This window comes from Paroedura picta, chromosome 3 (assembly GCF_049243985.1).
Source record: "Paroedura picta isolate Pp20150507F chromosome 3, Ppicta_v3.0, whole genome shotgun sequence".
Lineage (NCBI taxonomy): Eukaryota > Metazoa > Chordata > Lepidosauria > Squamata > Gekkonidae > Paroedura > Paroedura picta.
In genome coordinates this window covers 9,439,747-9,465,602 of record NC_135371.1, presented here as the reverse complement: position 1 = coordinate 9,465,602, position 25,856 = coordinate 9,439,747, and the positions used below count along the sequence as shown (strand labels likewise).

General features: G+C 48.3%; 2 protein-coding genes across 4 annotated transcripts; one reads left to right on the top strand and one right to left on the bottom strand.

Annotated features, from left to right (window-relative positions):
• Positions 1 to 2,233: 2,233 nt before the first annotated feature.
• On the top strand, positions 2,234 to 4,997 carry LOC143834384 (uncharacterized). The gene is made up of 2 exons (XM_077331195.1): positions 2,234 to 2,309; positions 3,730 to 4,997. The coding sequence occupies exon 2, from the start codon at positions 4,013 to 4,015 to the stop codon at positions 4,901 to 4,903; it is 891 nt and encodes a 296-aa protein (XP_077187310.1). The 5' UTR covers positions 2,234 to 2,309; positions 3,730 to 4,012; the 3' UTR covers positions 4,904 to 4,997.
• A 223-nt stretch (positions 4,998 to 5,220) lies between these two features.
• LOC143834215 (uncharacterized) lies at positions 5,221 to 24,067 on the bottom strand. 3 transcript variants are annotated; one of them, XM_077330839.1, is made up of 8 exons: positions 23,795 to 24,067; positions 19,084 to 19,155; positions 18,276 to 18,350; positions 17,437 to 17,563; positions 15,451 to 15,564; positions 13,927 to 14,013; positions 11,671 to 11,760; positions 5,221 to 10,876 (listed from the first exon to the last, which is right to left on the bottom strand). In XM_077330839.1, the coding sequence occupies exons 2-8, from the start codon at positions 19,105 to 19,107 to the stop codon at positions 8,574 to 8,576; spliced, it is 2,820 nt and encodes a 939-aa protein (XP_077186954.1). In that variant the 5' UTR covers positions 19,108 to 19,155; positions 23,795 to 24,067; the 3' UTR covers positions 5,221 to 8,573. The 3 variants fall into 3 exon arrangements, with proteins under 3 accessions (XP_077186954.1, XP_077186953.1, XP_077186955.1); XM_077330838.1 differs by having other exon boundaries at positions 5,223 to 10,876; positions 13,915 to 14,013; XM_077330840.1 differs by lacking the exon at positions 18,276 to 18,350 and having other exon boundaries at positions 5,225 to 10,876; positions 13,915 to 14,013.
• Positions 24,068 to 25,856: the final 1,789 nt, after the last annotated feature.

The following is a 25,856-nucleotide window of genomic DNA, read 5'->3' as shown; positions in this document are numbered from 1 at the left end:
CATTTCTTGTATAAAAGGCCAAAGCTGTTTTATTCATACTAAGGAGGGTACAGCAGCTTACTTTGTGAAAGGAGAACACTGCTTAGAACCAGTGAGATACCTGCTCTGGGGCTACTTGGTTTGGGCCCCTCCCTCCATCGTAAACACACATAAACATACAAACACAGACTCCCTTCCCCCTCCCCTTACCTTTTGGTTTCCCAAATTCCTCCCCCCTCTCTCGCAAACACACACAGAGAGAGACTCCCCCACATTTCTCCCATTTCCTGTTCATGCCTGTTCCCCATGTTGCCTGTTGATTTTCCAGCCTACCTCTCTCCCAAGCAAACAAACACACGCACCCTTCCCCCCTCCCCCTTCCTGCTTACCTGTTCCTCCAACATTGACTCAGCCCCCACAGGTTGTGCAGCAGCTGCCTGGGTTCCTGTGGCTGGCTTGGCTGCTGGCTGGGCCCTCATTGTCTGGCGCGCTCCATGGGTGGGAATATATATATAGAAGGTAAAGGTCTCCCCTGTGCAAGCACCGGGTCATGTTTGACTCTTGGGGTGACGCCCTCTAGTCTTTTCTTAGCAGACTCAATACAGGGTGGTTTTGCCATTTCCTTCCCCAGTCATTACCGTTCCCCCCCCCCCCCAGCAAGCTGGGTACTCATTTTACCGACCTCAGAAGGATGGAAGGTCGAGTCGACCTTGAGCCGGCTGCTGGGATCGAACTCCCAGCCTCATGGTCAGAGCTTCAGACTGCATGTCGGCCGCCTTGCTACCCTGCACCACAAGAGGCTCAATATTTACAACTTAGCACTCTTAATAGCTTGAATTTAAGAACGGAAGACTTCCATCTCCCTATTTCCCCTGAGCTTTCCATGTGTCTTAAATAAAACCAGGCACCTGATGTTACAGGTATAAAAACCAACGTGTCTATCCAGCCATAAAAACCTCTTTGAAATTCAGGACTCTCATTTCATTTTGTGACCTGCTCAATTCTTCCCATAACTTTGAACCATGCCAGGTTTTTATTTGGAAGTCTCTTTGTTTTGCTGGTCGGCTTTTTGGTTGCACCCGTCCCGAAAGAGCCGTCAATTCCTTGTATATCAAATATGATTCAAAATGGAATTCTACAGGCATATATAGTCAAATCAAACATTTATTCTTCTAGTAGTCAATTCTCATTAGAACACAATCAGAACGGGTTCCCGGGTTACGCAGTTCCCCGTTCGTCATAGTAAGGACTCCAAAATTTGATGAGCTGAGAGCCAAGGGGATAATGGCTACGCTTCAACTCGAAAATATTGGAAGCCTCACAATCACTGGAGAAGACAGAGGAAGTGGGGATCTGAGTAACCCAGGAACCAGTTCTGATTGGGTTCCACTGAGAAATGACTGCTAGAAGAATAAATGAATATTTGATTTGACTTTATATGCCTGTGAAATTCCATTTTGAATCATTTTTAGATTCACCAGCCCGTCATGGAATCGGTGCTTTTCTGTTGTTGTAGTTTTAATTTGCTTCCACTTCATAGCAAAGATTAATGTCACTGTGATTAATGTCACCTAGGTAAAATTATTGCCTTCAGATTTTTGGGCATCTCGCCTCCAAAATCCATCTAGCACCATTTCTACCAGCTGAACTATCTGGGAAGGGTGGGATCTCCCCGAAAAGATGAGGAATTGTTTCCAATATGCTTATTTGCATATCCGCCCCCTGTGCGTGTGTATATTAGCGAAAGGGGAGGAATCTCGGTTATGCCTTGTACAATTCTAGAGAGCCAGTTTGGTGTAGTGGTTAGGAGTGCAGACTTCTAATCTGGCATGCCGGGTTCGATTCTGCACTCCCCCACATGCAACCAGCTGGGTGACCTTGGGCTCGTCATGGCACTGATAAAACTGTTCTGACCGGGCAGTGATATCAGTGCTCTCTCAGCCTCACCCACCTCACAGGGTGTCTGTTGTGGGGAGAGGAATGGGAAGGCGACTGTAAGCCGCTCTGAGCCTCCTTCGGGTAGAGAAAAGCGGCATATAAGAACCAACTCTTCTTCTTCTTCTACCTCGAGAAGCCTGTATTTCCTGTTCTCAGTCCCACAGATCTTTGTGAGCCTGAAATGAATGCCACCTTGTGGTCATCAATGGGTACACCGTAAAGGGACAGAGCATGCTCTAAGCGGCAGGGTATCACAGGATGATGTGCAGATTATGCTGACTGTTTTAAAGCCACAGATGCCTTAACTGCTGATTCACGATCGTCCCGCACGGGTCTAAACACCGTGTGTTGTCTGACTTTCTCCCTGGGTCTTCATCTGCAAGCAACTAGGCGTGAGTAAACCCAAGGAAATGCCTCAGTTTCCCTTCTCCTTGAACTTTCCTCTGAAGGCTCATCAGTTTGTTTCCCTTTTACAAATGTCATCAATACCTGCTTCTCTGCTCCCAGTCTTGGGAAGCAATTCAGAGGCGAATCCTGAGGACAGGGACTGATGGAGCCCATTTCTCCAGTCTCTATGGTCAATGCCATAAATATTTGGGAAATTCCTTATTATTGCACCCATGCTGTCACTTCCACCCACTCAACTGGGGCTCCCCCCCCCCACTATTTCCTTTTCCTGCTCCACAGAGCTGGCACCCCTATTCCAAGAGCCAGCTGGTCTAACAATTAAGAGCAACAGCCTGTGATCTGGGCAGCTGCGTTTGATTTCCCCAACTGGGTGACCTTGAGCTAGTCACCGTCCTGTTAGATCTGTTCTCACAGAGCAGTTCTGTCAGAGCTCTCCCAGCCTCTCCTCCCTCACAGGGTGTCTGTTGTGGGGAGAGGAAGGGAAAGGTGTTTGTAACCCGCTTTGAGACGGGTAGAAAGCCAACTCCTATTCTCAAGAGAGCCATATGATTTAGACACGTCTGCAGAAGACATTTGGGGGAATCAGAAGGCCTCCTGTTTGGCCCTGTGATCAGCCTAATTTCCCTCCCAGTCCTGTACCTCAGGCTTTCTCGGCTAGAGTTTCATGAAACCCGGAGGTTTCTTGATTATCCTGGAAAGGTTTCCTGAATGGGTGGGAATTCATTTTTAATATATTTTTTTAAATATGTTAAACATTTATCGGGTGATATGACCATATATGCTCATACCAACCCACCTCCCAAAATGGCCAGTGATGGGCCTGGAGGGGGCGGGAAGGGTCCCCAGGTGGGTGGGTGCCCAACTGTGCTTCCCAACCATATTCTGCCACCTCTGGGGTTTCCTGAACCCTGAAAAATATTTCAGGGGTTTCCCAGTGTAAAAAAAAAAAAGCTGAGAAAGGATACTTTATTGCCTTGTACAATTCTAGACACAGTGCAAGGGGCAGGTCTTTAAATCTTAGAATCATAGAGTTGGAAGGGGCCATGCAGGCCATCTAGTCCAACCCCCTGCTCAACGCAGGATCAGCCCTAAGCATCCTAAAGCATCCAAGAAAAATGTGCATCCAACCTTTGCTTGAAGACTGCCAGTGAGGGGGAGCTCACCACCTCCTTAGGCAGCCTATTCCACTGCTGAACTACTCTGACTGCGAAAAACTTTTTCCTGATATCTAGCCTATATCGTTGTACTTGAAGTTTAAACCCATTACTGCGTGTCCTCTCCTCTGCAGCCAGCAGAAACAGCATCCTGCCCTCCTCCAAGTGACAACCTTTCAAATACTTAAAGAGGGCTATCATGTCCCCTCTCAACCTCCTCTCCTTTCTCTCTTTTTTTTTTCTTAAACAGCTTTGGCCTCCGTACTTCAAGAATCCCTTCTCTTGCCCCCTGTCATCGTGCCTCTGAGACAGGGGCAGCACCGTCTGCCTTGAGCAAAACCGCATCCCAAGATCTTTTTGCAGGGGGCCGTCAAAGCAGCGAGGCCCCCCTACTGCTCCCAGGACAGAGGAGAAGCCCAGTGTACAAGCAGCGCCCTACAATTATTTCCCTTCCCCTCTGCCCGCCTCCCGCCCTCCCCTAGTGCAGGCAGAACCCACGCAGCTGAGCCTTCCGTAGGTGTTTAGCGGAAGTCATGGCCTCCCAGATGGAAGAACTCAGCTTCTCCGCCTTGCTGTCCCTTCGGAACAGGGCGAAGCGTAGCGGAGAGTTATTCTCCTGCCTGGACCTTGCCTTGGAAAAGCTGAGCCTGGAGCCACCCTGCATACGAAACAACGCCCGGCTCACCGTCGCCGCCAATCACACGCTGAAAGAGTGGATCTCCGGGAAAGGCGGCTGCGAGATTGTGATCTTCCACAGCCAAGGCAAGCCCCACTATTACACCTATGCGGCCGAGTGGAGGCAGTACCTCTCCCGCCTCTGCTCCCAATCCTACCCCTTGAGCCTTGGCAACCTCCTCAAGACCCGTAGCCAGCTGTGCCTGTGGGGTTCAGCGGGTGAGGCACCTTCCTTGGCTTGCTTCGACCGGGCCGTGGAGGGCTTCCTGATGGAGCCCAGTGTCGTGAAGCAAGATGCCCGAATGCTGGTGGAGTGCGAAGGACGGGTGGTGGAATTCGTCTCCGGTCAAGGGTCCTGCGAGATTTCCGTCTTCCTCTCCGCAGACGACGTCCCCCAATACGATGTCGAAGTGAAGAGCTGGTACGTGTTCCTAGAGCGTCTCCGCGCGGGGATCGTGCCGCTGACCCTGGAGAACCTAAAGATGGTGAGGGATAGGCTAGGGAGGTGGCAGGAAGACCTCCATGACTGCTTCGACGTGGCCGTGTTAACCTTCGCCAAGGAACCCAGTTGGATCCAGGAGAATGCCAAGCTGGTGATCGCGGCCAGCGGGGAAACCATCGAACTGGTCTCTGGGAAAGGAGAGAATCAGGTCAGAGTGTTCGGCTCCAAGGATGGAATCCAGTACCGGATATCCCCGAGGGGGTGGTGGGAGCTGATAGCCAGGAGCTGGGGCAAGAAGGAAGGCTGAATTTAAGCACAGACGACCACAGAATATAAAGAGGCTGTGTGGACCTTTTGTACGTGGTTTATTTTTGTTGAGAAGTTGCTTCTTCCCCCTTGGTTTCTCCAAACCATGGTCTGCTCCAGGGGTGGGCAAACGGTGGCCATGGACTACAAGTGGCCCTCCAGATGTCCATGGACTACATGTCCCATGAGGCCCCTGCCCACTGGCAGGGGCTCATGGGACTTGTAGTCCATGGACATCTGGAGGGCCACAGTTTGCCCACCCCTGGTCTACTCCTTCACCTCCTGGGCCTCGGCCTAGGATTCTTGTGAGCTGCCACATTCTAAGCTTTGCATCTCGTGACGTTTTGGGACTTTCCGCTTAGCGCTGGGGTCAGTGTCGGCTTGATGGTAACCTGCTTTGAGACTCCTTTAGCTTGTGGAAAACAGGGTATAAAAAGCAACTCTTCTTCTTCCTCTTCTAAATCAACCAGTGAGGAGTATTGGCTCGGGTGCGAGATGAGGATATGGGTGGCTACAACAGGCCTTTCCTGCAAACTGAGCAGTTGCTGGCAGGGGCTCATGGGAATTGTAGTCCATGGACATCTGGAGGACCACAGGTTGACTACCCCTGGTCTAGGATGAGTTTTTTCACCACAACTTTTGGGTCTGATAGGCTATTTTATTTGTATTCGTTTTTATTGTTTTTAGGGTTTTTGGGGGGTCATCCAGGCCATCTAGTCCAACCCCCTGCTCAATGCAGGATCAGCCCAAAGCATCCTAAAGCACTGTGTTAAGAATTGCATTATGTTGGCCATTTGCCCAATCAATACAGTCCCGAAATCTGGTCTCGGCCGTGAAAATAATAAAAGATGTCCTCAAGAGAAAACACGCGTAGGCAAAAAATACATTCAAAAAAATGGATTGACATTAGGTTTGTATAACCAAACTTTCTCAAATAAATTAACTACTACAGACACGATGGCGCTCCCCATCGAGAGCCCACAGGTCTCGAAGGACAAAGATTCGTCAGACTCAAAACAATTATTTCCCAGAATGATGTCCAATAAATCTAACAGAAAATGGGTATGGGGTGCGTGTGTGAGAGAGAAGCACTGTGTTAAGAAAATTAGCCACCACACACCTGGCTCCGTTGTGTGGGATACCGTATTTCCCCGAAAATAAGACACATTTATTTTTCCTCAAGAAGACACACTGTGGCTTATTTTCAGGGGATGTCTTGTTGGTATTTAGAAAAGTCAATGCCGTCAACAAAGGTCTTTGTGGGGGGTAAGAGACACCCACAGACTGTTGCTGGTCAGTGCTGGGGAGCTGCAGCTTTACTGGTGTTTGTGGAGGTTGAGAGAGACTGGGATGGCCAGTGCCACAGCGCAGAGGGAAGGGGGTGCCAATGCTGGCGTGCACCAGCTGATACGGGTGGCGCACCAACCGATGCCCGCACAGGCGCAGAGCTCTGCGCCTGTGTGTGGGTGCTGGTTGGCGTGCCAGTACCGGCGCCACTCCTCTCCTCCGTGCCGTGGCGCTAGTTGTCTTGGGCATCCGTGAGCGTCTAAGCAGCTGTACCACAGGCTGTTGCCGGTTGGTGCTAGGTGAGCAAGACCCACAGTGCTGAGTAAAATGGCAGACACAGCTTGACTTCCTCCCCCTGAGGACACCCTTATTTTTGGGGCATGGTGTATATTCCGCAAATGCTTAGAAATCCTGCTACGGCTTATTTTCGGGGAAACGCAGTATTAGTCTATAACGAACTAGTAATGAATTAGTAGCTTAGTAAGTGAATGGTATCTTTAACTGCTCCTGACGAGCGGATAAAATAATAGAGTAAGGGCCCTGAGGGCGGGCCCTGTCCCGGGTGAGGAAAGGTGCCCATTGGCCCCTTCCCCTGGACTGACAAGCGGAGGGCCCAATCGGGAGGCGCAAAGTGTCAGCCAAGCTCCTTGTCAGTCCAAACCGGCATCCCCGGGCCTGCAGAAGCCTTTTGCCATCAGGGGGGGGAGGAAAAAGGCTTCTGTGGCAAAAGACTACCCCCCCCCCCCCGGGTCTCAGTAAAATTGTCAAACGTTGACCGGTCCCCGGTGATAAAAAGGCTGGGGACCACAGAAGTAGATGGTGGCAAATGAAAATCCAAGGATTTTGATAAAGGTCCCATAAAGCGGTGGTCCCCGCAAGCTTCTTACTGTGTGTGGGGGGGGGGGGGGGAGAGGGAAGCAGGGCCCAATCGCCCTCCCTGCTGCTGCCGGTCCCCAGCCTGAAAAAGGTTGGGGACCACTGCCATAAATTTATTTATTTATATTTATTTATTTATTATATTTATATACCGCCGTATTTGCCCCCATATTTATATAAAGGATCCCTTGCTGGGAAATTATAGGCCCGCCTGGAAGAGGAATTCTATTCTGACGGATCTCTGGGAGGATATAGAATTTTGGAATGTTGGGGAATTTATTCTCCAAAAATTGGGCCTCAGATTTTGTAATATAATTAAGACCCGATCCTTCATTGGCCACCATTCTGATAACTCTCATGACCTCATCGATTTTACTATAGCTGATTTGTTTAGAGCAGGGGTAGTCAAACTGCGGCCCTCCAGATGTCCATGGACTACAATTCCCAGAAGCCCCTGCCAGCATTCGCAGTTTGATTACCCCTGGTTTAGAGTATCTGGGATCAGATAACTGCCTATTGATCTCATTATAATAATCCTCCTTTCTCAAAATAACTATTTCCCCTCGCTTGTCTGCTGGTTTCGTGACAATTTCTGAATCATTCTCTTAAAGCCTTGAACTCGCCTTTAGTTAAATTCAAAGCTTTTCTCAGATCTTGTTCCATATCCTCAAGATCTCTGAGGACGACCTTCTCAAAAGTAGGAATGTCAGGTTTCTCCTGTGTTGGATTAAATGTGGATTTTACCCTAAAAGCAGATGTCGTCTTGTTTGGAAACTTGGGAGGGGGGGGGGCAGGGGACAAACAGACACCCTGCAAATGTGTGCTTACATCTATTTGTAAGAATTAATCAACACATATTCACTTTACAAATGAACCCTGGAAGTAACACCTGGTTTCAATCACTCATTGAGCTGTACATGTGTTAAATGTAATATGAGACATTTGCTGTGTATTTCACCAAGGGGCACAAATAATTTATGATTTCATTTCCTCCTCCTCCTGGGGAGCTTTTGGCTGAAGAGTTAGACTCTAAAAAGGTACATATATATATATTTAAAAATTCCAATGTATTTACATTTGTCTCTTCCGCGGTGGACTTATCAGGAACCACTTCTGGTTAAATTCTTTTCCTCACAAACATCTAAGCCTTTGTAGAAAAAATATGACTGACATCTTCCTGATGATCTATGTCCTTTTTTATCCCAAAACTCATGACCTGTACAATCTTAGCACAAACAGGTTTCCCCTCATTCTCGGGTTTCACAACCTATCTTGTTCTGAATAGACTGGCTCATGCCTTAAGATGCGTTTTACAAATAAACCTTTTACCACACTTTGAACATAAATGTGGTTTCTCTCCTGGAGGAGTCTTTTCATACCTACTGTTGATCTCTAACTGAAACTTTCCCCACCTATATGGATTTGCCTATATCTAACAAGATTTACTGCCCCACTGAAGCTTTCACTGCATTCTGAAAATCCATAGGGTTTCTCGCCCGGGAGGGTGCTTATATGGGTAATGAGGTTAGATCTGTGACTGAGGTTTTCCCCACAGGGTGTGCACATACATGGGGTTTCTCCTGTATGGGTCCCTCCTGAGGAACAAGGCCTGATTTATGACTGAATCTTTCACCGGAGTCAGAGCATGAATATGTTTTCTCCCCGATGTGGGTCCTCTCATGTCTATTCAGGTTGGATGTTTGCGTGAAGCTTTTACCACAAAATGAACATCTGTATGGCTTCTCCCCAGTATGGGTTCTTTCATGCATGAGCAGCTGCGATCTTTTAGTAAAGCTTTTGTCACACCTGGAGCATCTACACAGTTTCTCCCCTGTGTGGGTTCTCCTGTGCCTAATAAAGCTAGAGCTGTCAGTGAAACACTTTCCACATTCAGGGCATTTGTAGGGCTTCTCTCCGGAATGGATTCGCTCGTGGGAAATAAGGTTTGTTTTACGGCTGAAGATTTTACCACAGACGGTGCACGTGTGTGGTTTTTCTTCCGTGTGGGTTTTTTCATGCCTAAGATGAGTCGCTCTTTGGCCGAAGCTCTTCCCACAGACGGAGCATGCATATGGTTTTTCCCCTGTGTGAGTTCTCTCGTGAGTCATGAGGTTGGATCTCCGCTTGAAGCTTTTGCCACAGGCCGAGCATCGGTATGGCTTTTCCTCGGTGTGGATTCTCTCGTGACTAAGAAGGCTTGATCTTTGCCCAAAGGCCTTCCCACAGATTAAGCACCTGTAAGGTTTCTCTCCCGTGTGCATCCCTTCATGTATACTCAGGCCCGATCGTTGCCTGAAAAACTTCCCACAGATCGAGCACGTATATGGTTTTTCTCCAGTGTGGGTTCGGCCGTGCGCGATCAGCCCCGATCGCTGGACGAAACTTTTACCGCAGACCGCACAAATGTGGGGCTTTTCTTCGGTGTGGATCTTCTCGTGACTCACCAGACTTGATCGGTGTTTGAAACTTTTGCTACAGATCAAGCACATAAACGGCCTCTCGGCCGTGTGGGTTTTCCCGTGCGTGATAAGGTTCGTCCTCTGACTGAAACTCTTCCCACAAACCGAGCACACGTAGGGCCTTTCCTTCGTGTGGATCCTTCCGTGAGTGATCAGATTGGATTTCTGACTGAAGCTTTTCCCACAGATTGGACACGGGTACGGTTTTTCCTTTGTGTGCACCCTTTCGTGGCTAATCAAGTTCGATTTCTGGCCAAAACTTTTCCCACAGATTAAGCAGGGGTGTGGTTTTTCTCCTGTGTGGGTCCCCTTGTGCGTGAGGAGATTTGATCTTTGACTGAAGCTCTTCCCACAAACCGGGCAGGCATACGGTTTTACTCCCGCGTGGCTTCCTTCGTGAAGGAGAAGGTTTGACCGCCCTTTGAAGCGTTTACCGCAGACCGAGCACTGATACGGTTTTTCTTCTGAGTGTGTCCTCTCATGGGCAAAGAGTGCTGAACTCTGATAGAAACTCTTCCCACAGAGGGAGCATTTATAGGGTTTCTCCCCCGTATGGCTCCTTCGATGGATAAACAGGTGATTCCTCCAGTTGAAGCTCTTGCCACAGTCCGCGCATGTATACTGCTTTGGTCCCACGTGGGTCCTCTCGTGTTCAACAAAAAGCGATTTCCAGTAATAGCTCTTCCCGCAGACGGAGCAGGAGAATGGCTTGACTCCCGTATGCGTTCCTTCGTGGCTAATGAGATAGGACCTTTGGCTGAAGCTTTTCCCGCAGACCGAGCAAGCGTAGGGCTTCTCCCCGGTATGGATTATTTCGTGCTTCGTCAGGTTCGCCGCCTGGCTGAAGCTCTTCCCGCAGAGGGAACACTGATACGGCTTCTCTCCCGAATGGGTCCGTTCGTGATTAATGAGGGTGGTTCTTTGATGGAAGCTCTTTCCGCAGTCCAAGCATTTATGTGGTTTCTCCCCCGCGTGTTTTCTCTCGTGTACGATCAGGAGAGATCGCCAGGGGAAGCTTTTCCCACAGTGGAAGCATTTATACCGTCTGTCTCCTGTATGGTTTCGTTTCGGCACACAGGTGAGAGGGCCCCCAGGGTGCTTCTTCCCAGACGCTTTAACCCTCTTTTGTCTCCCCACTTTGCTGCCACTTGTCTCCGGTGACATTTTTTCTTGTTTCTGCCCCTCAGGGATTTCCTTCCCTTCCTCCGCAAAGAACAGGCTCTCACAGGTCTCTGTTTTCCCCGGACAATGGAGAATTCCCCCGTTGACAATTCCTAATAGCAGCCTGTCGCAATCCACTTGCTTTAGGTCCTCGGACAGAAGAGTCTGCTCTTCTTCCTCCTTCACAGGCCCTTGACGTTGGGAACAAAACAAAAGATGTTAGGAAGTTCCATGGCACAAACGTCAACAGAGACATAATAGGTGGTTGCGAATTCTACAATATTGACACAAACAGAGGAGGGGTGTGGGTTTTTTCTTCTAGGCATGCCACCAAAAGCAACACTAAGAGAGGGGCAGTCTTAAAATTCACATACAAGCTACAGATAAATGTCAAATATATTTTTAAAAATCTTTCAGAGTATATTACTGGAGAAGAAGAAGGGTTGGTTCTTATATGCCACTTTTCTCTACAAGACGGAGTCTCAAAGCGGCTTCCAGTCACCTTCCCTTTCCTCTCCCCACAACAGACACCCTGTGAGGGAGGTGAGGCTGAGAGAGCCCTGATATTACTGAAGAAGAAGAAGAGTTGGTTCTTATATGCCACTTTTCTCTACCCGAAGGAGTCTCAAAGCGGCTTCCATTCACCTTCCCTTTTTTCTCCCCACAACAGACACCCTGGGAGGGAGGTGAGGCTGAGAGAGCTCTGACAGAACTGCTTCATGAGAACAGCACTATCAGGGCTGTGAGTAGCCCAAGGCGACCCAGCTGGCTGCATGTGGAGGATGGTCGAGGAATCACACTTAGCTCACCAGATTACAAGCTGCTGCTCCTAACCACTACATCACGCTGTCTCCCTTATGGTATTATGGTATACCACTACAAACGTAAAATAGTCCACCACAGTATGATCCTTGAAGGAAAAGCAAGAGACATGTAATTGGGGAGACAACTGCTGAATCAACTGTTATATGAACATAATCCTCACCTGGGGAAGCCTTGCTTTCCTTAGAATAAGGATTAACTGGTACCCAGAAGTTCTCTTCTTTCACCACTGTGATCACTGTATCCAAAAGGTCTGATTGTAAGAGACAGAAAAGGAGAGAATAAGCATACGATGTCATCAGGAGAAGCACTGGAAGACATTAATTTTGTCTTCAGTTGGAGCAAATCGCATTTATTTGGATACTTCTACCCCAGTTTTCTTCGCTGCTCATGAACTCAAAAGCAGCCGACAACAGATGAGAAAACCACAGGCCTAATTCTATTGGACAATAATATTTTCCCGAGAGCAAGACTTCTGACTTCCCTCCCCACCGCTGGGATCTGGCAGTGTTCAGTTTTCTTCAAAAAGCTGCTAATCTGGAATCTATAGGGATCCCTTGTAAAAACTGGGAAACAAAGTTAGGTTTAAAAATTTTTCAAGTATTCTGCTCAGGGGCCAAAGAGGACGGCACAATCAGCGTGTGAAATACATCTAAAGAGGATTTCTTTCCTCTGTGTGCAGAATTCTCATTCTCAGCATACTCTTCTCTGGAAGGAATGTAGGGTGCTTTTTTCATGACGGCAAAAGCAGGCTGGCTCCAGCAGAGCATTTCTGAAGACAGATTGATTTATTTCTGCCAAGCATGACTTTCTCTCTGGCATACTATCGGTGGATCCCCTAAAATTAGCTAGATCAGGACCTTCACTCCTAACGAAAGAGCTCTTGACTTCAACTGGACAGAGGAGGGGAGATGGGGAGTTGACTCCAATGAATAGAAGAAGAGAAGAAGAAGAGTTGGTTCTTATCTGCCGCTTTTCTCTACCCGAGGGAGTCTCAAGGTGTCTTATAGTCACCTTCCCTTTCCTCTCCCCACAACAGACACCGTGTGAGGTGGGCGAGGCTAAGAGAGCCCTGATATTATTGCTCAGTCAGAGCAGTTTTCTCAGTGCTGTGGTGAGCCCAAGGTCACCCAGCTGGCTGCATGTGGGGGAGTGCAGAATCGAACCTGGCACGCCAGATTAGAAGTCCACACTCCTAAAACTACACCAAACTAGCTCTCCATCTTTTAATGTAATTGGGGGGGGGGGGTTTATGGGATGGGTTGTTTTATTCTTTTATTGTAAACTGCTATGAGTCTCTGAGAGCGGCAGTATATAAGCTGAAATATAAATGAACAAATAAAATACGCACTGCAGCACAAAGACAGCCCCCCACGTCACTGGAGGCATCTGGGGCTTCAGCAGCGGTGGGGAGGAAAGGAAGTCCTGCTGTGCGGATGGGAATCTTGTGGAAATGATCCACTGGATCTTAGCCCACTGTTACATCAAAAGATCCAAATAACCTGGAGATATTTTTAAAGGACTGTGTGTATCGACCAAGGGAACCAAGATGTGCAGGCAAATATTATGTCGCAACAACACAAACACCGGCTTCAGCATTAATTTACCTTCTGACACATGATCTTCTCTAGCTTCTACACCAGGGGTAGTCAAACTGCGGCCCTCCAGATGTCCGTGGACTACAATTCCCAGGAGCCCCTGCCAGCAATGGTGGCAGGGGCTCCTGGGAATTGTAGTCCACGGACATCTGGAGGGCCGCAGTTTGACTACCCCTGTTCTACACGTTGGGTCGGGTTCTGTGGTTGGCCAAAGGGAAGGCACTCACAGTGGCCGATTTTTCCCCTTTCCTCCCCAGCCCAGCCCAGCCCAACCTCCCCAAAGGCACGGTTGTGGGAATCCCCCCCGGGGGAAAGCCCCTGAGTGCTGCAAGCTGCAGTGAAGAGGGGGAATTAGGCCAAATTCACCCACGTCTCACTCTTGCACCAACGGAAAGTTTAGTACTAGGCTTGTGCACTAAGGGCCCGATCCGGCTGATTCGGCTTTGGCACCCATTAAAGTCAATGGCGCCATTGACTATAATGGGGATTTCGGCTTTCCCACCTTTCCCGGGGCCTCCCCTCCAGATTTCATAGTATATAATAGAGGGAAGGGGGAGCCTTCTTTGGGACCCCAGCAGTTGGACCCTTTGGACCAATCATTTTGAACTTTAGAAGGGAGTCAGGGGAGACCCTCCCAGATCTCCTCCGTTTTAGACTAACAGAAGAGTTGGCTGGCTCCAACCCACACTCCCTGAGAATCTTGGAAATGACAGGAGAGGCGACGTGAGTTATTTTGTAAACAAAAACCCCTAACAGGTTGGGAAGTAAATTACCTCAGCACTTTGCGTTAGCAAAACTCACACCCTCACCTGAGGACGTACCGGAGAAAGCCTGGTTTTTCCCCTCCCATTCCGAGTTCCGTGGCTCTTCATCGTCTTCTTCCAGCTTGATCAGCACATCGGGGTACCCTGGCCAGAAGCAAAAAGGGGGGTTGGCATGCTTTCGCATCCACAGGCAAACCTGGAAATGGTGATGGGTGACCACTAGCATTCTGACCACTCATGTATTGCATTGTTAATAAGTGTGTCCCACCAGGTCACGGTCAACTCACAGGGACCCCAGGATCACGTGGTTTTCAAGATAAGAGAGGAGCCGTAGAAGATGGCCATGGCCTACCTCTGCAGAGTAACTCTGGACTTTCTTGGTCTCCCAAACAAGTACTAACCAGGGCTGACTCGGCATAGCTTCCGGGATCTGATGAGATCGGTCTAGACCAGGCTTTCTCATCCTGGGTTTTGTGAAACCCTGGGGTTTCTTGATTTATTTATTTATTATTGGATTTGTATGACCGCCGCTCCCAAGGCTGGCTCGCGGTGGTTTACAATTTTGATATACAATCCAGACAATAACAATACACCCCCCTTAAAAATCCCATTAAATAACATTCTAAAACTCAAGCCAATCAATGGCGATACACAATTAGAAGAAGAAGAAGAGTTGGTTCTTATATGCCGCTTTTCCCTACCCGAAGGAGGCTCAAAACGGCTTACAGTCGCCTTCCCGTTCCTCTCCCCACAACAGACACCCTGTGGGGTGGGTGAGGCTGAGAGAGCCCTGATATTCCTGCTCGGTCAGAACAGCTTTCTCAGTGCTGTGGTGAGCCCAAGGTCACCCAGCTGGTTGCATGTGGGGGAGCGCAGAATCGAACCCGGCATGCCAGATTAGAAGTCCGCACTCCTAACCACTACACCAAACTGGCTCTTAAATTTACATCCCACACAAGCCCAGTGGGTGGACCAAAGACGGCCGATGGAAATTGGGATGTTGTCACTGGGGAGCTGTCGAGCCAGGCCAGTCTAGTACTGGCCCCAACCCTAAGGGGAGAGGGGAGAAATGCCTGGCGGAAGAGCTTGATGGCGCTTTAAGGGCTTCTCGAATGGGTGGGAGTTAATTAATTGTTTATATATATATATATTTTTAATTGTTAAAACATTTATTAGGTGATGTGACCATATATGGCCATGTTGACTCACCCACGCCTCCCCAAATGGCCTATGATGGGCCTCGAGGGGGTGGGGAGGGGCCGTGGGTGGGCGTGGACAGAGCTAGGCTTCCCAACTGTATTCTTCATGATTGCACCACTTCTGGGGTTTCTCGAAGCCCGAAGAATGTTTCCAGAATTTCTCAACGATAAAGTTGAGAAAGGCCGGTCTAGACAGAACAATTAGGCTGCTATGACAATATTAGCCAATATTATTACATGTGCCAGACTTTGAATTCCTCTTTTTATAGGGACCAGTGTTTCATAATTTAATTAACTGATTAATTAATTACAATCGGCTTGAGTGCCTCTGAGAATCCAGGGGTTATCAATTTGCAGGCTGTTTTTCTTGCTCCCACCTCACCTAAATCATCATCGGAGGAGACGTCAATTCCCTCCAAGACCGGCTGGGCCTCGATCCGTGGCTCTTCTCTTTGCTGGAGACGGGAGATCGAGTCAGGTCCGGGAATGGGAAGCCCTGCTCGAGAGCAAAAGAACACAGCCAATGGACATTTGCCGTCAGGATTGGCCAGCCTTCTAGCCCGGCTCCGTGAAATCCAGCTGGAATATGCATACAAGCTAGAGCACTGTACAGCCAGTAAACCTGGCAATTTTAGGAGAAGAACCATAATGGATCAAGTTAAAGCATGCACAATAAATCAAGTTAAAGCAATCAAGTTAAAGCATGCACAATAACTTTCCATCCACTTTCCATGTGGTAGCAGAGACGACCCGTCAGCCGAAGATGAGTAGACAAGAAAAAGGTAATTTTCAAGCTGGCGAAGGCAAAAACTTTATTCAAACAATATAAGAACGAGTTCCTAGGTACAGCAGTCTCATTTTCATTTTTTACGTCATCAGTGAACTTATCAATACAGTGTAGTATTTAAATTGGTTTTTACAAGGATACTAGCAAAGTTAGTCTTCAACACACAAGCTTATATTTTAAGACAACTACTATATTTTAAGATATCTACTAATATCTAAGGTCCAACAAGGTAACCATCCTCTAGGGCATGGGTAGTCAACCTGTGGTCCTCCAGATGTTCATGGACTACAATTCCCATGAGCTCATGGGAATTGTAGTCCATGAACATCTGGAGGACCACAGGTTGACTACCCCTGCTCTAGGGAATCTTAGAATCTTTGCCCATTGCCAGCTTGAAAACTACCTTTTTCTTGTCTACACTATCCATGTAGTGGCTGGAGAACTTCTGGATTACAACTGGCAGAGATCAGTTCTCCCGGGGAAAACGCCCACTTTGGACGGTGGACTCTATAGCTTTATACCCCGTTGAAGTCCCTCCCCTCCTCAAAAGCCACCCTCCTCAAGTTCTGCTCTCAAAATCTTCAAGTATTTCCCAACCTGCAGCTGGTAAACTTATCCAAGAAGGAAGTTTGCTTGTGGCTGCAGGCATGAGCCGAAGGGCCGGCGTCAAAAGGGTTGCAGCCTTGACTGAGCCACAGTTAGAGTATTTTTGTGGCGAAATTTGGGTCCCCACTGGAGAGAACAACAGGGCGGGGATTAAAAACCCTTAAATATAAATACAGGCTTCTCCCTGGAAGAACCTAAATAAATTTAAAGCAGAGGCAATTTCTTGAGACGAAACTGGAAGGTTCTGGTTTTAAAACGTGATGTTATTGTGTATGCTTTAATTTGTTTGCTGCTTTGGTGACGTTTATGAGGGCAGAAATGCAGGATACCAATTCTGTAAATCAACGGTAGATAAGCTTCCTGAAGAACAGAATTCCTCAGAACGGCCTGGTATAAAAACTCTGTCCTCCTCAGAAAGGCTATAATTCACCAGTCTCTTCAGAACCTCGGAAGTGAGGCAAAATTGATGGGGCAAGACTACCGAACTGTGGAGGTTGTTTCTGGCCAAGTAAAATTTCTCATCAGAGCAGCCCCATTCATTGCCACTTGATACGGCTTTCCCAAGGCAATTCTATGGAGCGAAAACAATTAACTTCCCTAAATACATGATTCCTTTTTCCTTGTTATCGCCATCTTGTGCCTAACTCTTCATCCTCCCCAGCTACGAAAGGCAACATGATCTTCACTGCCTCTGCAGGATTGTTACGGGCGGCACAAGTCCTCTCAGAAAACACCACGAAGGCTTTATTGCCATTAGCAGAAGATTTCCCTTATGGTTCTTCACTCAGCTGCGGAATTCACCGCCAGTGGACATAGTTAAGGACCCAAGCACAAAATTCTTTAAAAGGGAGACATTCTAATTCAGAAAGGCTAGTTTTTCAGTCACTGAGGGGCACCTGTGTCCAAATCTACTGGATATTTAGGAGGAACAGAGCAGACCAGCAGAAGTGAAGGAAACCGTTTTTGTTTCCTTACCTAAAGAAGCCACAGTCTCATAATTTTCCTGCATGACATCTCGGTACAAAGCTCTTTGACTCTGATCTAGCAAAGCCCACTGCTCTTCTGTGAAATACACAGCTACATCCTCAAAGGCCACCTGTGCCTGAAAGAGAAAAGTACATTGGTTTTAACTCTTAGAAAAGACCCTGTCACGTCCGGCACTGAAACTTCTAAGTCCCTCTGTGCAGAAGTAATTGCAGTGACTGGAATCGCCCCACTAGCTTCCCCCCCCCCCTCCACCACGAAATATTTATTTTATTTCTATTTCTCTTGGGGACTCAGGGACGCCTCGCTTCAAAAAGGACGTGGACAAAATTGAGAGGGTTCAGAGGAGAGTGATGAAATGTCCGGGGCCTGGGATCCAAGCCCTGTGAAGAAAGGCTGAGGGACTTGGGAATGCTCAGCCTGGAGAAGTGGAGAGGGGACAGGATGGCTGTCTTTTAAGAATTTGAAAGGTTGTCACTTGGAGGAGGGCAGGGAAAGGTTCCTGTTGGCAGCAGAGGACAGGACCCACAGTAATGAGTTTAAACTACGTGGGAAACGATATCGGCTAGATCAGGGGTAGTCCAACTGCGGCCCTCCAGATGTCCATGGACTACAATTCCCAGGAGCCCCCTGCCAGCGAATGCTGGCAGGGGGCTCCTGGGAATTGTAGTCCATGGACATCTGGAGGGCCGCAGTTGGACTACCCCTGGGCTAGATATTGGGGGGGGGGCAATTTCACAGTCAGAGAAGTTCATTAATGGAAGGGGCTGCCTGAGGAGGTGGTGAGCTCTCCCTCACTGGTGGACTTCAAGCAGCAGCTGGACAGATACCTTTCCTGGATGCTTTAGGTTGATTGTGCAGTGAGCAGGGGGTTGGCCTATATGGCCCCTTCCAACTCCATGATTCTATACAACATAATAATACAGCATTACATAATAAAATAAGAAGTCCTAATTGAGTTCATTAAAATTAAAGATTAAAACCCAACAGTTTCCTTCTCCTTAGAGCCTTTTTCGACCTCCTGACTAAAGAGGAACCCCTGAAATATTTTTCAAGCTTCAAGGAAGCCTGAAAGTGGTGATGTGGCCCCTTCAGAAAAGTGGGTGCAGAGGAATATGCGGGAGCCAGCCAATAAATCAATCAATCAATCAATCATTTGCCATTTCCACTCTGGAGGAAGAGGCTAGGCTGGTAGAGCAACAAGGGAAGTGGGTTCCAGTGATGTCAGCGGCCATCCAAATTTCGCATAATCCCTGGAGAGCTCTCCCCCTAGCCCTGGTTAGGAATCCCTACTTAGAGTGAGGAGCACATAAAGTGGATCTTTACTGATCAATAGGTGGGTATTTTGGGTGTCTCCAGCAGGGAGGACAGACAGTTGATGGTATTCCGAGGCCTCAACCATTCCCTCTCAGAATCTGCCAATAGCCATTACAGTGTCCTTGAAACTATCATGCCAGGAGGTGCGATCATAGAATCATAGAGTTGGAAGGGGCCTCTTGGGTCATCTAGTCCAACCCCCTGCACTATGCAGGGATGGGGGGGGTGTACGAGTATTATATTCTTTCTTTCTGTCACATGCACACACATACACTTTATCCCCACCCCAAACGAGTTTGACAATCCATAAAACCAACATACCTGAACCGGATCTGCTGCCTGCATTTCCCTGTCCTAAATCCACAGGTGATCAACAGACTTCCCCCCCACATCCTGTAAGGGGCAGAAAAAACAAACAAAAACAATGGGGAGATGTCAGATGGGATTTCACAGGTGAATGTACAAAGCTGCCTTAAAAAAAGTCAGACCTTACCTCCTAGCTTAGTATTAATGACTGGCAATTGTTCTTCAGAACCTCAGAGTCAATGAGGCATAGTGGTTAGAGCAATATTTATGAATCTTTCAACCATGGAAGACGCCCTAAAATATTCTCCGGGCATTGAGGACTCCCGGAAGTTATGTCAGCTGGCCACACCCCCAGATGTCCCAGGTCCCCGGAAGTTACATCACCCAGATGTTCCCGCTGGATGTCCCATCACCAGACCTCTCCCACGTCACAGGAAGTCCTGTGTCACCAGAACTGACATATCTATTAGGTTCACCCACCCCCACCTCTATTTGACTTTCACACATTGCTAGAGTGTCACACCAGTATCTGAGAGATGAGTATGCAGGTTCAAACACCCCCCTCACCCACTGTGGAAGTTTGCTTGTGCCAGTCACATGCTCTCAGCCTAAGCTACCTCATAGGGTTGTTGTGAGGATAAAACAGAAGGGGAGAACGTTGTAAACTGCTCTGTGTCCTCACTGGGAAGAACAGTTGGGTCTAGCTATCTGAATGCCTAAATTCTGATAGGAAGTGAAACCTGCTGGTCTGTGAAAGGGACACACACAGTAGCCACAAATTCTGTGATTGAAAAGCTTCCTGATTTGGGAAAACTCCACTCAAAACACTTTCCTATGATGACAGAAGGAGGGTGGTTTGAGCAAAGGGAGTATTGCTTTAGGATGCTTAGGGCTGATCCTGCGTTGAGCAGGGGGTTGGACTAGATGGCCTGTATGGCCCCTTCCAACTCTATGGTTCTATGATTCTAGGATTCTAGTATATTTCCTCCCCCCCACCCCAGAAAATAAAAACTGTTTTAGAATGCCGGTTTGTTGGGAGGAAAAAAATGTCCAGTTTCCTCAGATGCTTGAACTTGGGGGTGATCATGGTAAAGAGGAATTCGTGGAGGGGAATTCTCCTCCGAAGCAAAACAAAGCATTCCCGAATTACAAAGTTTAATTTGCCCCCGAGGGATGGACCAGAACCAATGGGATGGAATTAATGCAAAAGAAATTCTGTCTCAACATCCCGAAGAAGTTCCTGACAGTTAGAGGGGTTCCTCAGTGGAACAGGCTTCCTCAGGAGGTGGTGGGTTCTCCATCTGTGGAGATTTTTAAACAGAGGCTGGAGAGCCATCTGACGGAGAGGCTGGATCTGTGACGGTTCAAGGGGGTGGCAGGTTACAGTGGATGAGCGAGAGGGTTGTGAGTGTCCTGCATAGTGCAGGGGGCTGGACTAGATGACCCAGGAGGTCCCTTCCAACTCTTTATGACCAGACTCTATGTGCAAAGTGAGTAGGCAGGGAAATGTTTTACTGCAACAAGCCGTTGCAATTGTGCCTGTGACCAAAACAAAACAGTCTGAATGCAGCAAGAACCCCCCCTCCCCGCCCCTGACACCAGGTACTAAAGGTTGTTCAAGAGCCATGAGTTGAACTCAGGTATCCCAATATTAAATATTTACCCTGCTCTCAGAGAGAGAGAACAAGAGAGAAAGGTGTGGATTATGCAAACACTGATGTACTTAACTGCCCAAAACCCTTCCACACAGACACACAAAAACCCAGGAACAATACAGAATGCTTTCTGGGATGCTCACCTGCCTACCCACCAAGTTTTGCGAGGATTGGACTTGGGAGTGTGTGTGTGTGTGTGCAAATTATGGACCCTCGATCAAGGTGCCCTTTTAGCCTGCAAACTTTGCCCCATTTAAACTCCTCCGTTTCCCCCCTTCCTGGGAATGAGAGATTGCATGCTAAAAGAGCACACACAAGGGTCGAACGCACACAAGGCGTTTAAATGGACTGCAGAGACTGCAGGCTAAAATCCTCAAGGAACTTGGTGGGTGCTCAGGGGTGCACCCCAGGGAGGGGTGTTGCAGGTTGGAAGCCTGTAGCTCACCCAGGTTCTATTCTGTCCAGTCCTGAATCTACACCTTGACATCTCCTGGAAAAGCACCCTTCTAGTGGCACTCTGTTTGGGGACCTCCCCCCCCCCAAGTCCAATCCTCACAAAACCCAGGGGCATCTAGGGGGCATTCTGGGGAGATGACCTGCAGTTTTGGGGTCTCTACGATCATGGGGGAGGGACACCCACCAAACCTCAACTTGACTGAGCTTCCGCCAGATCGTGTCCATCCCTAAATTCTAATGATTATAGTTAAAATGTGAAAGATGCTAAGGTAGATATATGGAGGTATAAGATAGAAGAAATGATGAAAATTAACAATATAGTTGTAAAGCAGTTTAGGCTAAAAAAATTGAAGTAAGAGCTAATAATTACATTACAGTGATTGATAAATATTCATTATTGATAAGATTTTGATTTGGAGAAGATGGGGAGATCTTTTTTGCTTAATTCTTATCTTGTTTTTTAAATAAGTTTCTGACAAGGAGGGTGGTGGGAAGAAATGTGTCTTTTTTGCTTGTCTGTTTTATTTAACTTGAAATGTATAGGAACTTTGGTATAATATGAAAAGTTGGTTTTATATCCTGCTTTTCTCTCCCAGAAGGATTCTCAAAGCAGCTTACAATTACCTTCCCTTCCCCTCCCCACTACAGACACCCTGTGAGGTAAGTGGGGCCAAAAGAGCCCTGATATTCCTGGCTCTGTGAGAACAGCACTATCAGGATTGTGACTAGCTCAACGTGCACGTGGAGGAGTGGGGAATCAAATCCAGTTCTCCAGTTCAGAAGCTGCCGCTCCTAACCGTGACCCCAACCACTGCATAACCCCCTTTCCCTTCTGCATCCCTATCATATTCCTCTTTTTTTTCCAAAATAAAAAAATCTTTCATTTTAAAAAAAGTCAAACGCGTGCTGATTTGATGAGATCCTTCTGACTTCACAATGGTGCTAAGGAGCAAGGGTCTTGGCCCTTTGGCAAGAGAACGATTAACATCTGGTCGCCTCTAGAAAACCAGCCAGATAATCTCTAGCTCCATCGGTTTACAAAATCCTCTGGACCACATCAAAATGCCTCGCAAGAAGAGATCAGAAAGGCCCACTGGCCAGAGCCCTTGCGAAAAGAAGCCGAGAAGAAATTCAGACCCACGGCCAAGGCCTAAGACATCTCGTCAGGCCCGCCAGAAGAGCTCTCTCCATGACAGGTCCGTCCAAGAACCACGCCACGGAGGGACATCTCCCTCTCACGGCCCTAGTCCAGAAGAGATTTTCCAAGAGTTCTTCGTAGATATGGACTTCTTTGCCACGGACAACAGCGGAGGAGACTTTGAACTCAGTTCCTTGGGGCCCGGGGAGTACACCATGGATTCCCGCAGGACGATCGACAGCAGCGGAAGGCACCACTGCAAATCCATCTCAACGTGCAATAAAGTGGTCAACGGGCGACGAATAACCGCGCGGAAAATCACTGAGAACGGGCAAGAGAGAATTGAAGTGGAAGAAGACGGGCAACTGAGGTTTGAGATGGGAAACGGAAGAGACGGAAGAGACGGAAGAGACGGAAGAGACGCTCCCGCCTCGGGTCAAAGCCAACAAGAGAGGGCCTGAACGATCTTCGACGGGCTCTTGTTCCGGGAGACGGAAGGCAGCTAATACACTGCTGAATGGAGTTTAAATAAAGATTTTAAAAACCCAAAACAGAATATCTTCTTCCTTTGTAAACTAAAGGGACAAGGACACAGGTTGTAAGAACATGAGGTTTTTGTGTGTGTGTGTGTGTGACGTCTTTTTCTTGCTGCAGCTAAAATAAAAAACATAAAAGGTTTTCCAGTTTGGCGTGTTTCTTTTTTTGGGGGGGGGGGAACTCACACCAGGAGCCTCTGACAGCCCCTGATTGAGGTGAGGGAAGAGTTTCCGAGAGGAACACAGGGGAGTCTGTGGGGCTACTTGTGCTTTCCTTTTGAGGGGGGGAAGCTTCCCCCTTCTGCCTAACCGCTGGTTGACAGGGAGGCCGCAGAAAAGCCCCTTCTCCCTTAAAATGCTGCTCCGGCTGGCCTGGCTGCTGGAGGGAAGAAACAGCCAAGCCATGTGTGTTTCAATTCTCTGCAGATTTGAGGCCTACTGCACAGGGTTGTTGTTATGCAGATGAAACAGGAGGCAAAAGAACCTCCACAACAGCATCCGTTGGGCCGGCAGTCGGGCCAGGAAGCCCTCATGCCGCCTCGCAGGGGCAGCATGAGGGCTTCCCAGCCTAAGGGGGAAAGGAGATCTTCTTCCCAACCCACTTACTGGATCCCTGTCAGCAGCCAGGGGCAAACTGGCTGTGAGCTTGCCAGATTGCCCCTGGCCCAGCTGGGGAGAGGGGCAAGCTGTGTCGCCTCCCTATTGGTCCAAAGTCTGGGGGGCTGGGTCAGTCCGATCTTTGGACCAATCGGAAGGCGTGAGGCCTTAGCTTTTTATATTATACAGTGAAACTGTTCCAGATTGGTCTGTTCAGCTGGTTAAGTAAAGGACACCTACCAATAGTTCCTCTTTTTTTGTCAGAGGAAAAAAGGAAAATTACCATTAAATGCACAGAATCAACCCAATGAATGCAGGTTCCCTCCCCTGCCCACATCTCTCACCAGCAGACTCGATCGCTCGCTCTCCAGCGCAGTAGATCCCTCCGTGGCTGCCGCCGCCGTTCCTCCCTCTGCTTTTCTGCATGGGCGATTCTCGCCGCCTCTTATCTATTGTCTTCACAAATCTCCAAGATCGCAGATCAATGGAACCGGACTGTCTGTTTACACTAAATCCCATATAAACGGTGCACGGGTTCGCCGTTTCCCCCTTGCTGTTTCCTAGGGAAGCCCGTCCCGTGTTTTCCGCTTCCTCCCATGTGATCGCCCGGAGGCAAAGCCGGATCCTCCCGGAGATCAACTCAGTGCGAAATCCACCCGCCCTCCTCTTTCCTGCTAACGGGGATAGACGCGACGGGCAGGGATCGACTACTCTGGTTTACTGAAAACCTCCGGCAGCCAAACTAGGAGTTGTTTGCAGCTAAAGTGCTGCTTTCCACAACTGGGGATCCCTAATCCTAACTTCTTTATTCCCCTTCTGTGTGTGTGTGTGTGTGTGTTTGGGGGGGGGGGGGACTGGAATTGAACCCAAAGGACTAAAAACCCCAGCGTGGTGTACTGGTTAAGAGGCGAGGTTTCTAAGGCGCCAAGCGGGATTTGATTCTTGACAGCCAGCTGGGTGACCTTGGGCTCGTCACAGCCCTGATCGGGCTGTTCTGACTGTGCAGTCCTGTCAGGGCTCTCTCAGCCTCACCTCCCTCACAGGGTGCCTGATGTGGGGAGAGGAAAGGGAAGGCGACTGTAAGCCGCTTTGAGACCCCTTCGGGTAGAGAAAAGCGGCATATAAAAGCCCACTCTTCTAAAATCATTTTATTATAGCGAGGCACTTGATTCGGCTAAACTTCATGACACTGCATACATTTGCTAGATATTTTCACGGATGCTTGAGGCTGATCCCGCATTGAGCAGGGGGTTAGACTAGATGACCTGGATGGTCCCTATCAACTACGGTTCCATGGTTTTGTTTAATAATTTACTGCTAATTTATTCTGTATAGTCTGCTGATTTCTATTTCATTTGTCTGAGGAACTGTGCGTGCCCACGAATGCTCACACGTTGACTCAAACTGTGTTGATCTTAAAGGCGCCGCTGGACTCAAAATTTGGGCTGCTGCCTCAAACCAACAGGGTTAGCCACCTGAATCAGTGCTTAGTATGACCTTTGTCCATTTAAACTTAATGAAACTTTCCTCCGAATAGGCGTGCATGGAACTGTATCGCTTTGTTAGTTTTTCTTTGTAGCCGATTGAAATTGTTGATGTTGTTACCCACCCATCCGTAAAACAGTAATAAATGCAAATACATAGCACAAAGAATAGTGACATATAAATTAAATAATTAGGCTGTACAATCACGTAACCCGGGGTTGTCAAACTGCGGCCCTCCAGATGTCCATGGACTACAATTCCCAGGAGCCCCCTGCCAGCATTCGCTGGCAGGGGGCTCCTGGGAATTGTAGTCCATGGACATCTGGAGGGCCACAGTTTGACTACCCCTGAACCATTCTGAACTGAGTTCAATCAGGAGACTGGTTGGTCCCCAAACAAAGACAGGCGCTCATTCGCAACTCCAGATGTGCGAAATCCTGACCAAGTTCTGACTCTCTAGTCCAGTAAGAAAAGTTTCAGGCGTTGAATTGCTCTTCACTGAAAGCCAACTTTAAAAAAAATGCCGTCCACAGTCCCCCCCCCCCCCTAGAATTTGGGAAACAAAGAGCTTTTCTTACACAAATTGTGTTGCATCAACACTGGCTGAGATCTTAAAACATTCAACACCCAACCAGTACTGGAGAGAGAAAAGAAAATAAGGAAGAGCCCTGAAGCCACATCCGCCCTCACTTCGTGCCCGGTTTTATGCATTCCCCTGTGAAACTCAACTCTACAGAGAGCGGCCGCTTCTGTCCGCAGGTATTAAAAATTGCTAAAGACAGCTCCTTCGAGCGCTTCACATACGCATGACTTCAGTCGTCCTTGCAACACCCCAGCACAGTTGGGTATGAGAGTGAGAAGGGCGGGTGCCGTCACCCTGCCCGTCCTAAAAAATAATTTATTCTGGTTCCAGCTCAGATT

Coding starts and splice junctions, on each gene's coding strand:
- LOC143834215 (XM_077330838.1), bottom strand. CDS start 19,107: ATGCAGGCAGCAGATCCGGTTCAG. Junction 15,565..17,436: donor TGAGACTGTGGCTTCTTTAG/GTAAGGAAACAA, acceptor GCTCTCGAGCAG/GGCTTCCCATTCCCGGACCT. Junction 14,014..15,450: donor CTCCTCCGATGATGATTTAG/GTGAGGTGGGAG, acceptor GCTTCTGGCCAG/GGTACCCCGATGTGCTGATC.
- LOC143834384 (XM_077331195.1), top strand. CDS start 4,013: ATGGCCTCCCAGATGGAAGAACTCAGCTTCTCCGCCTTGCTGTCCCTT.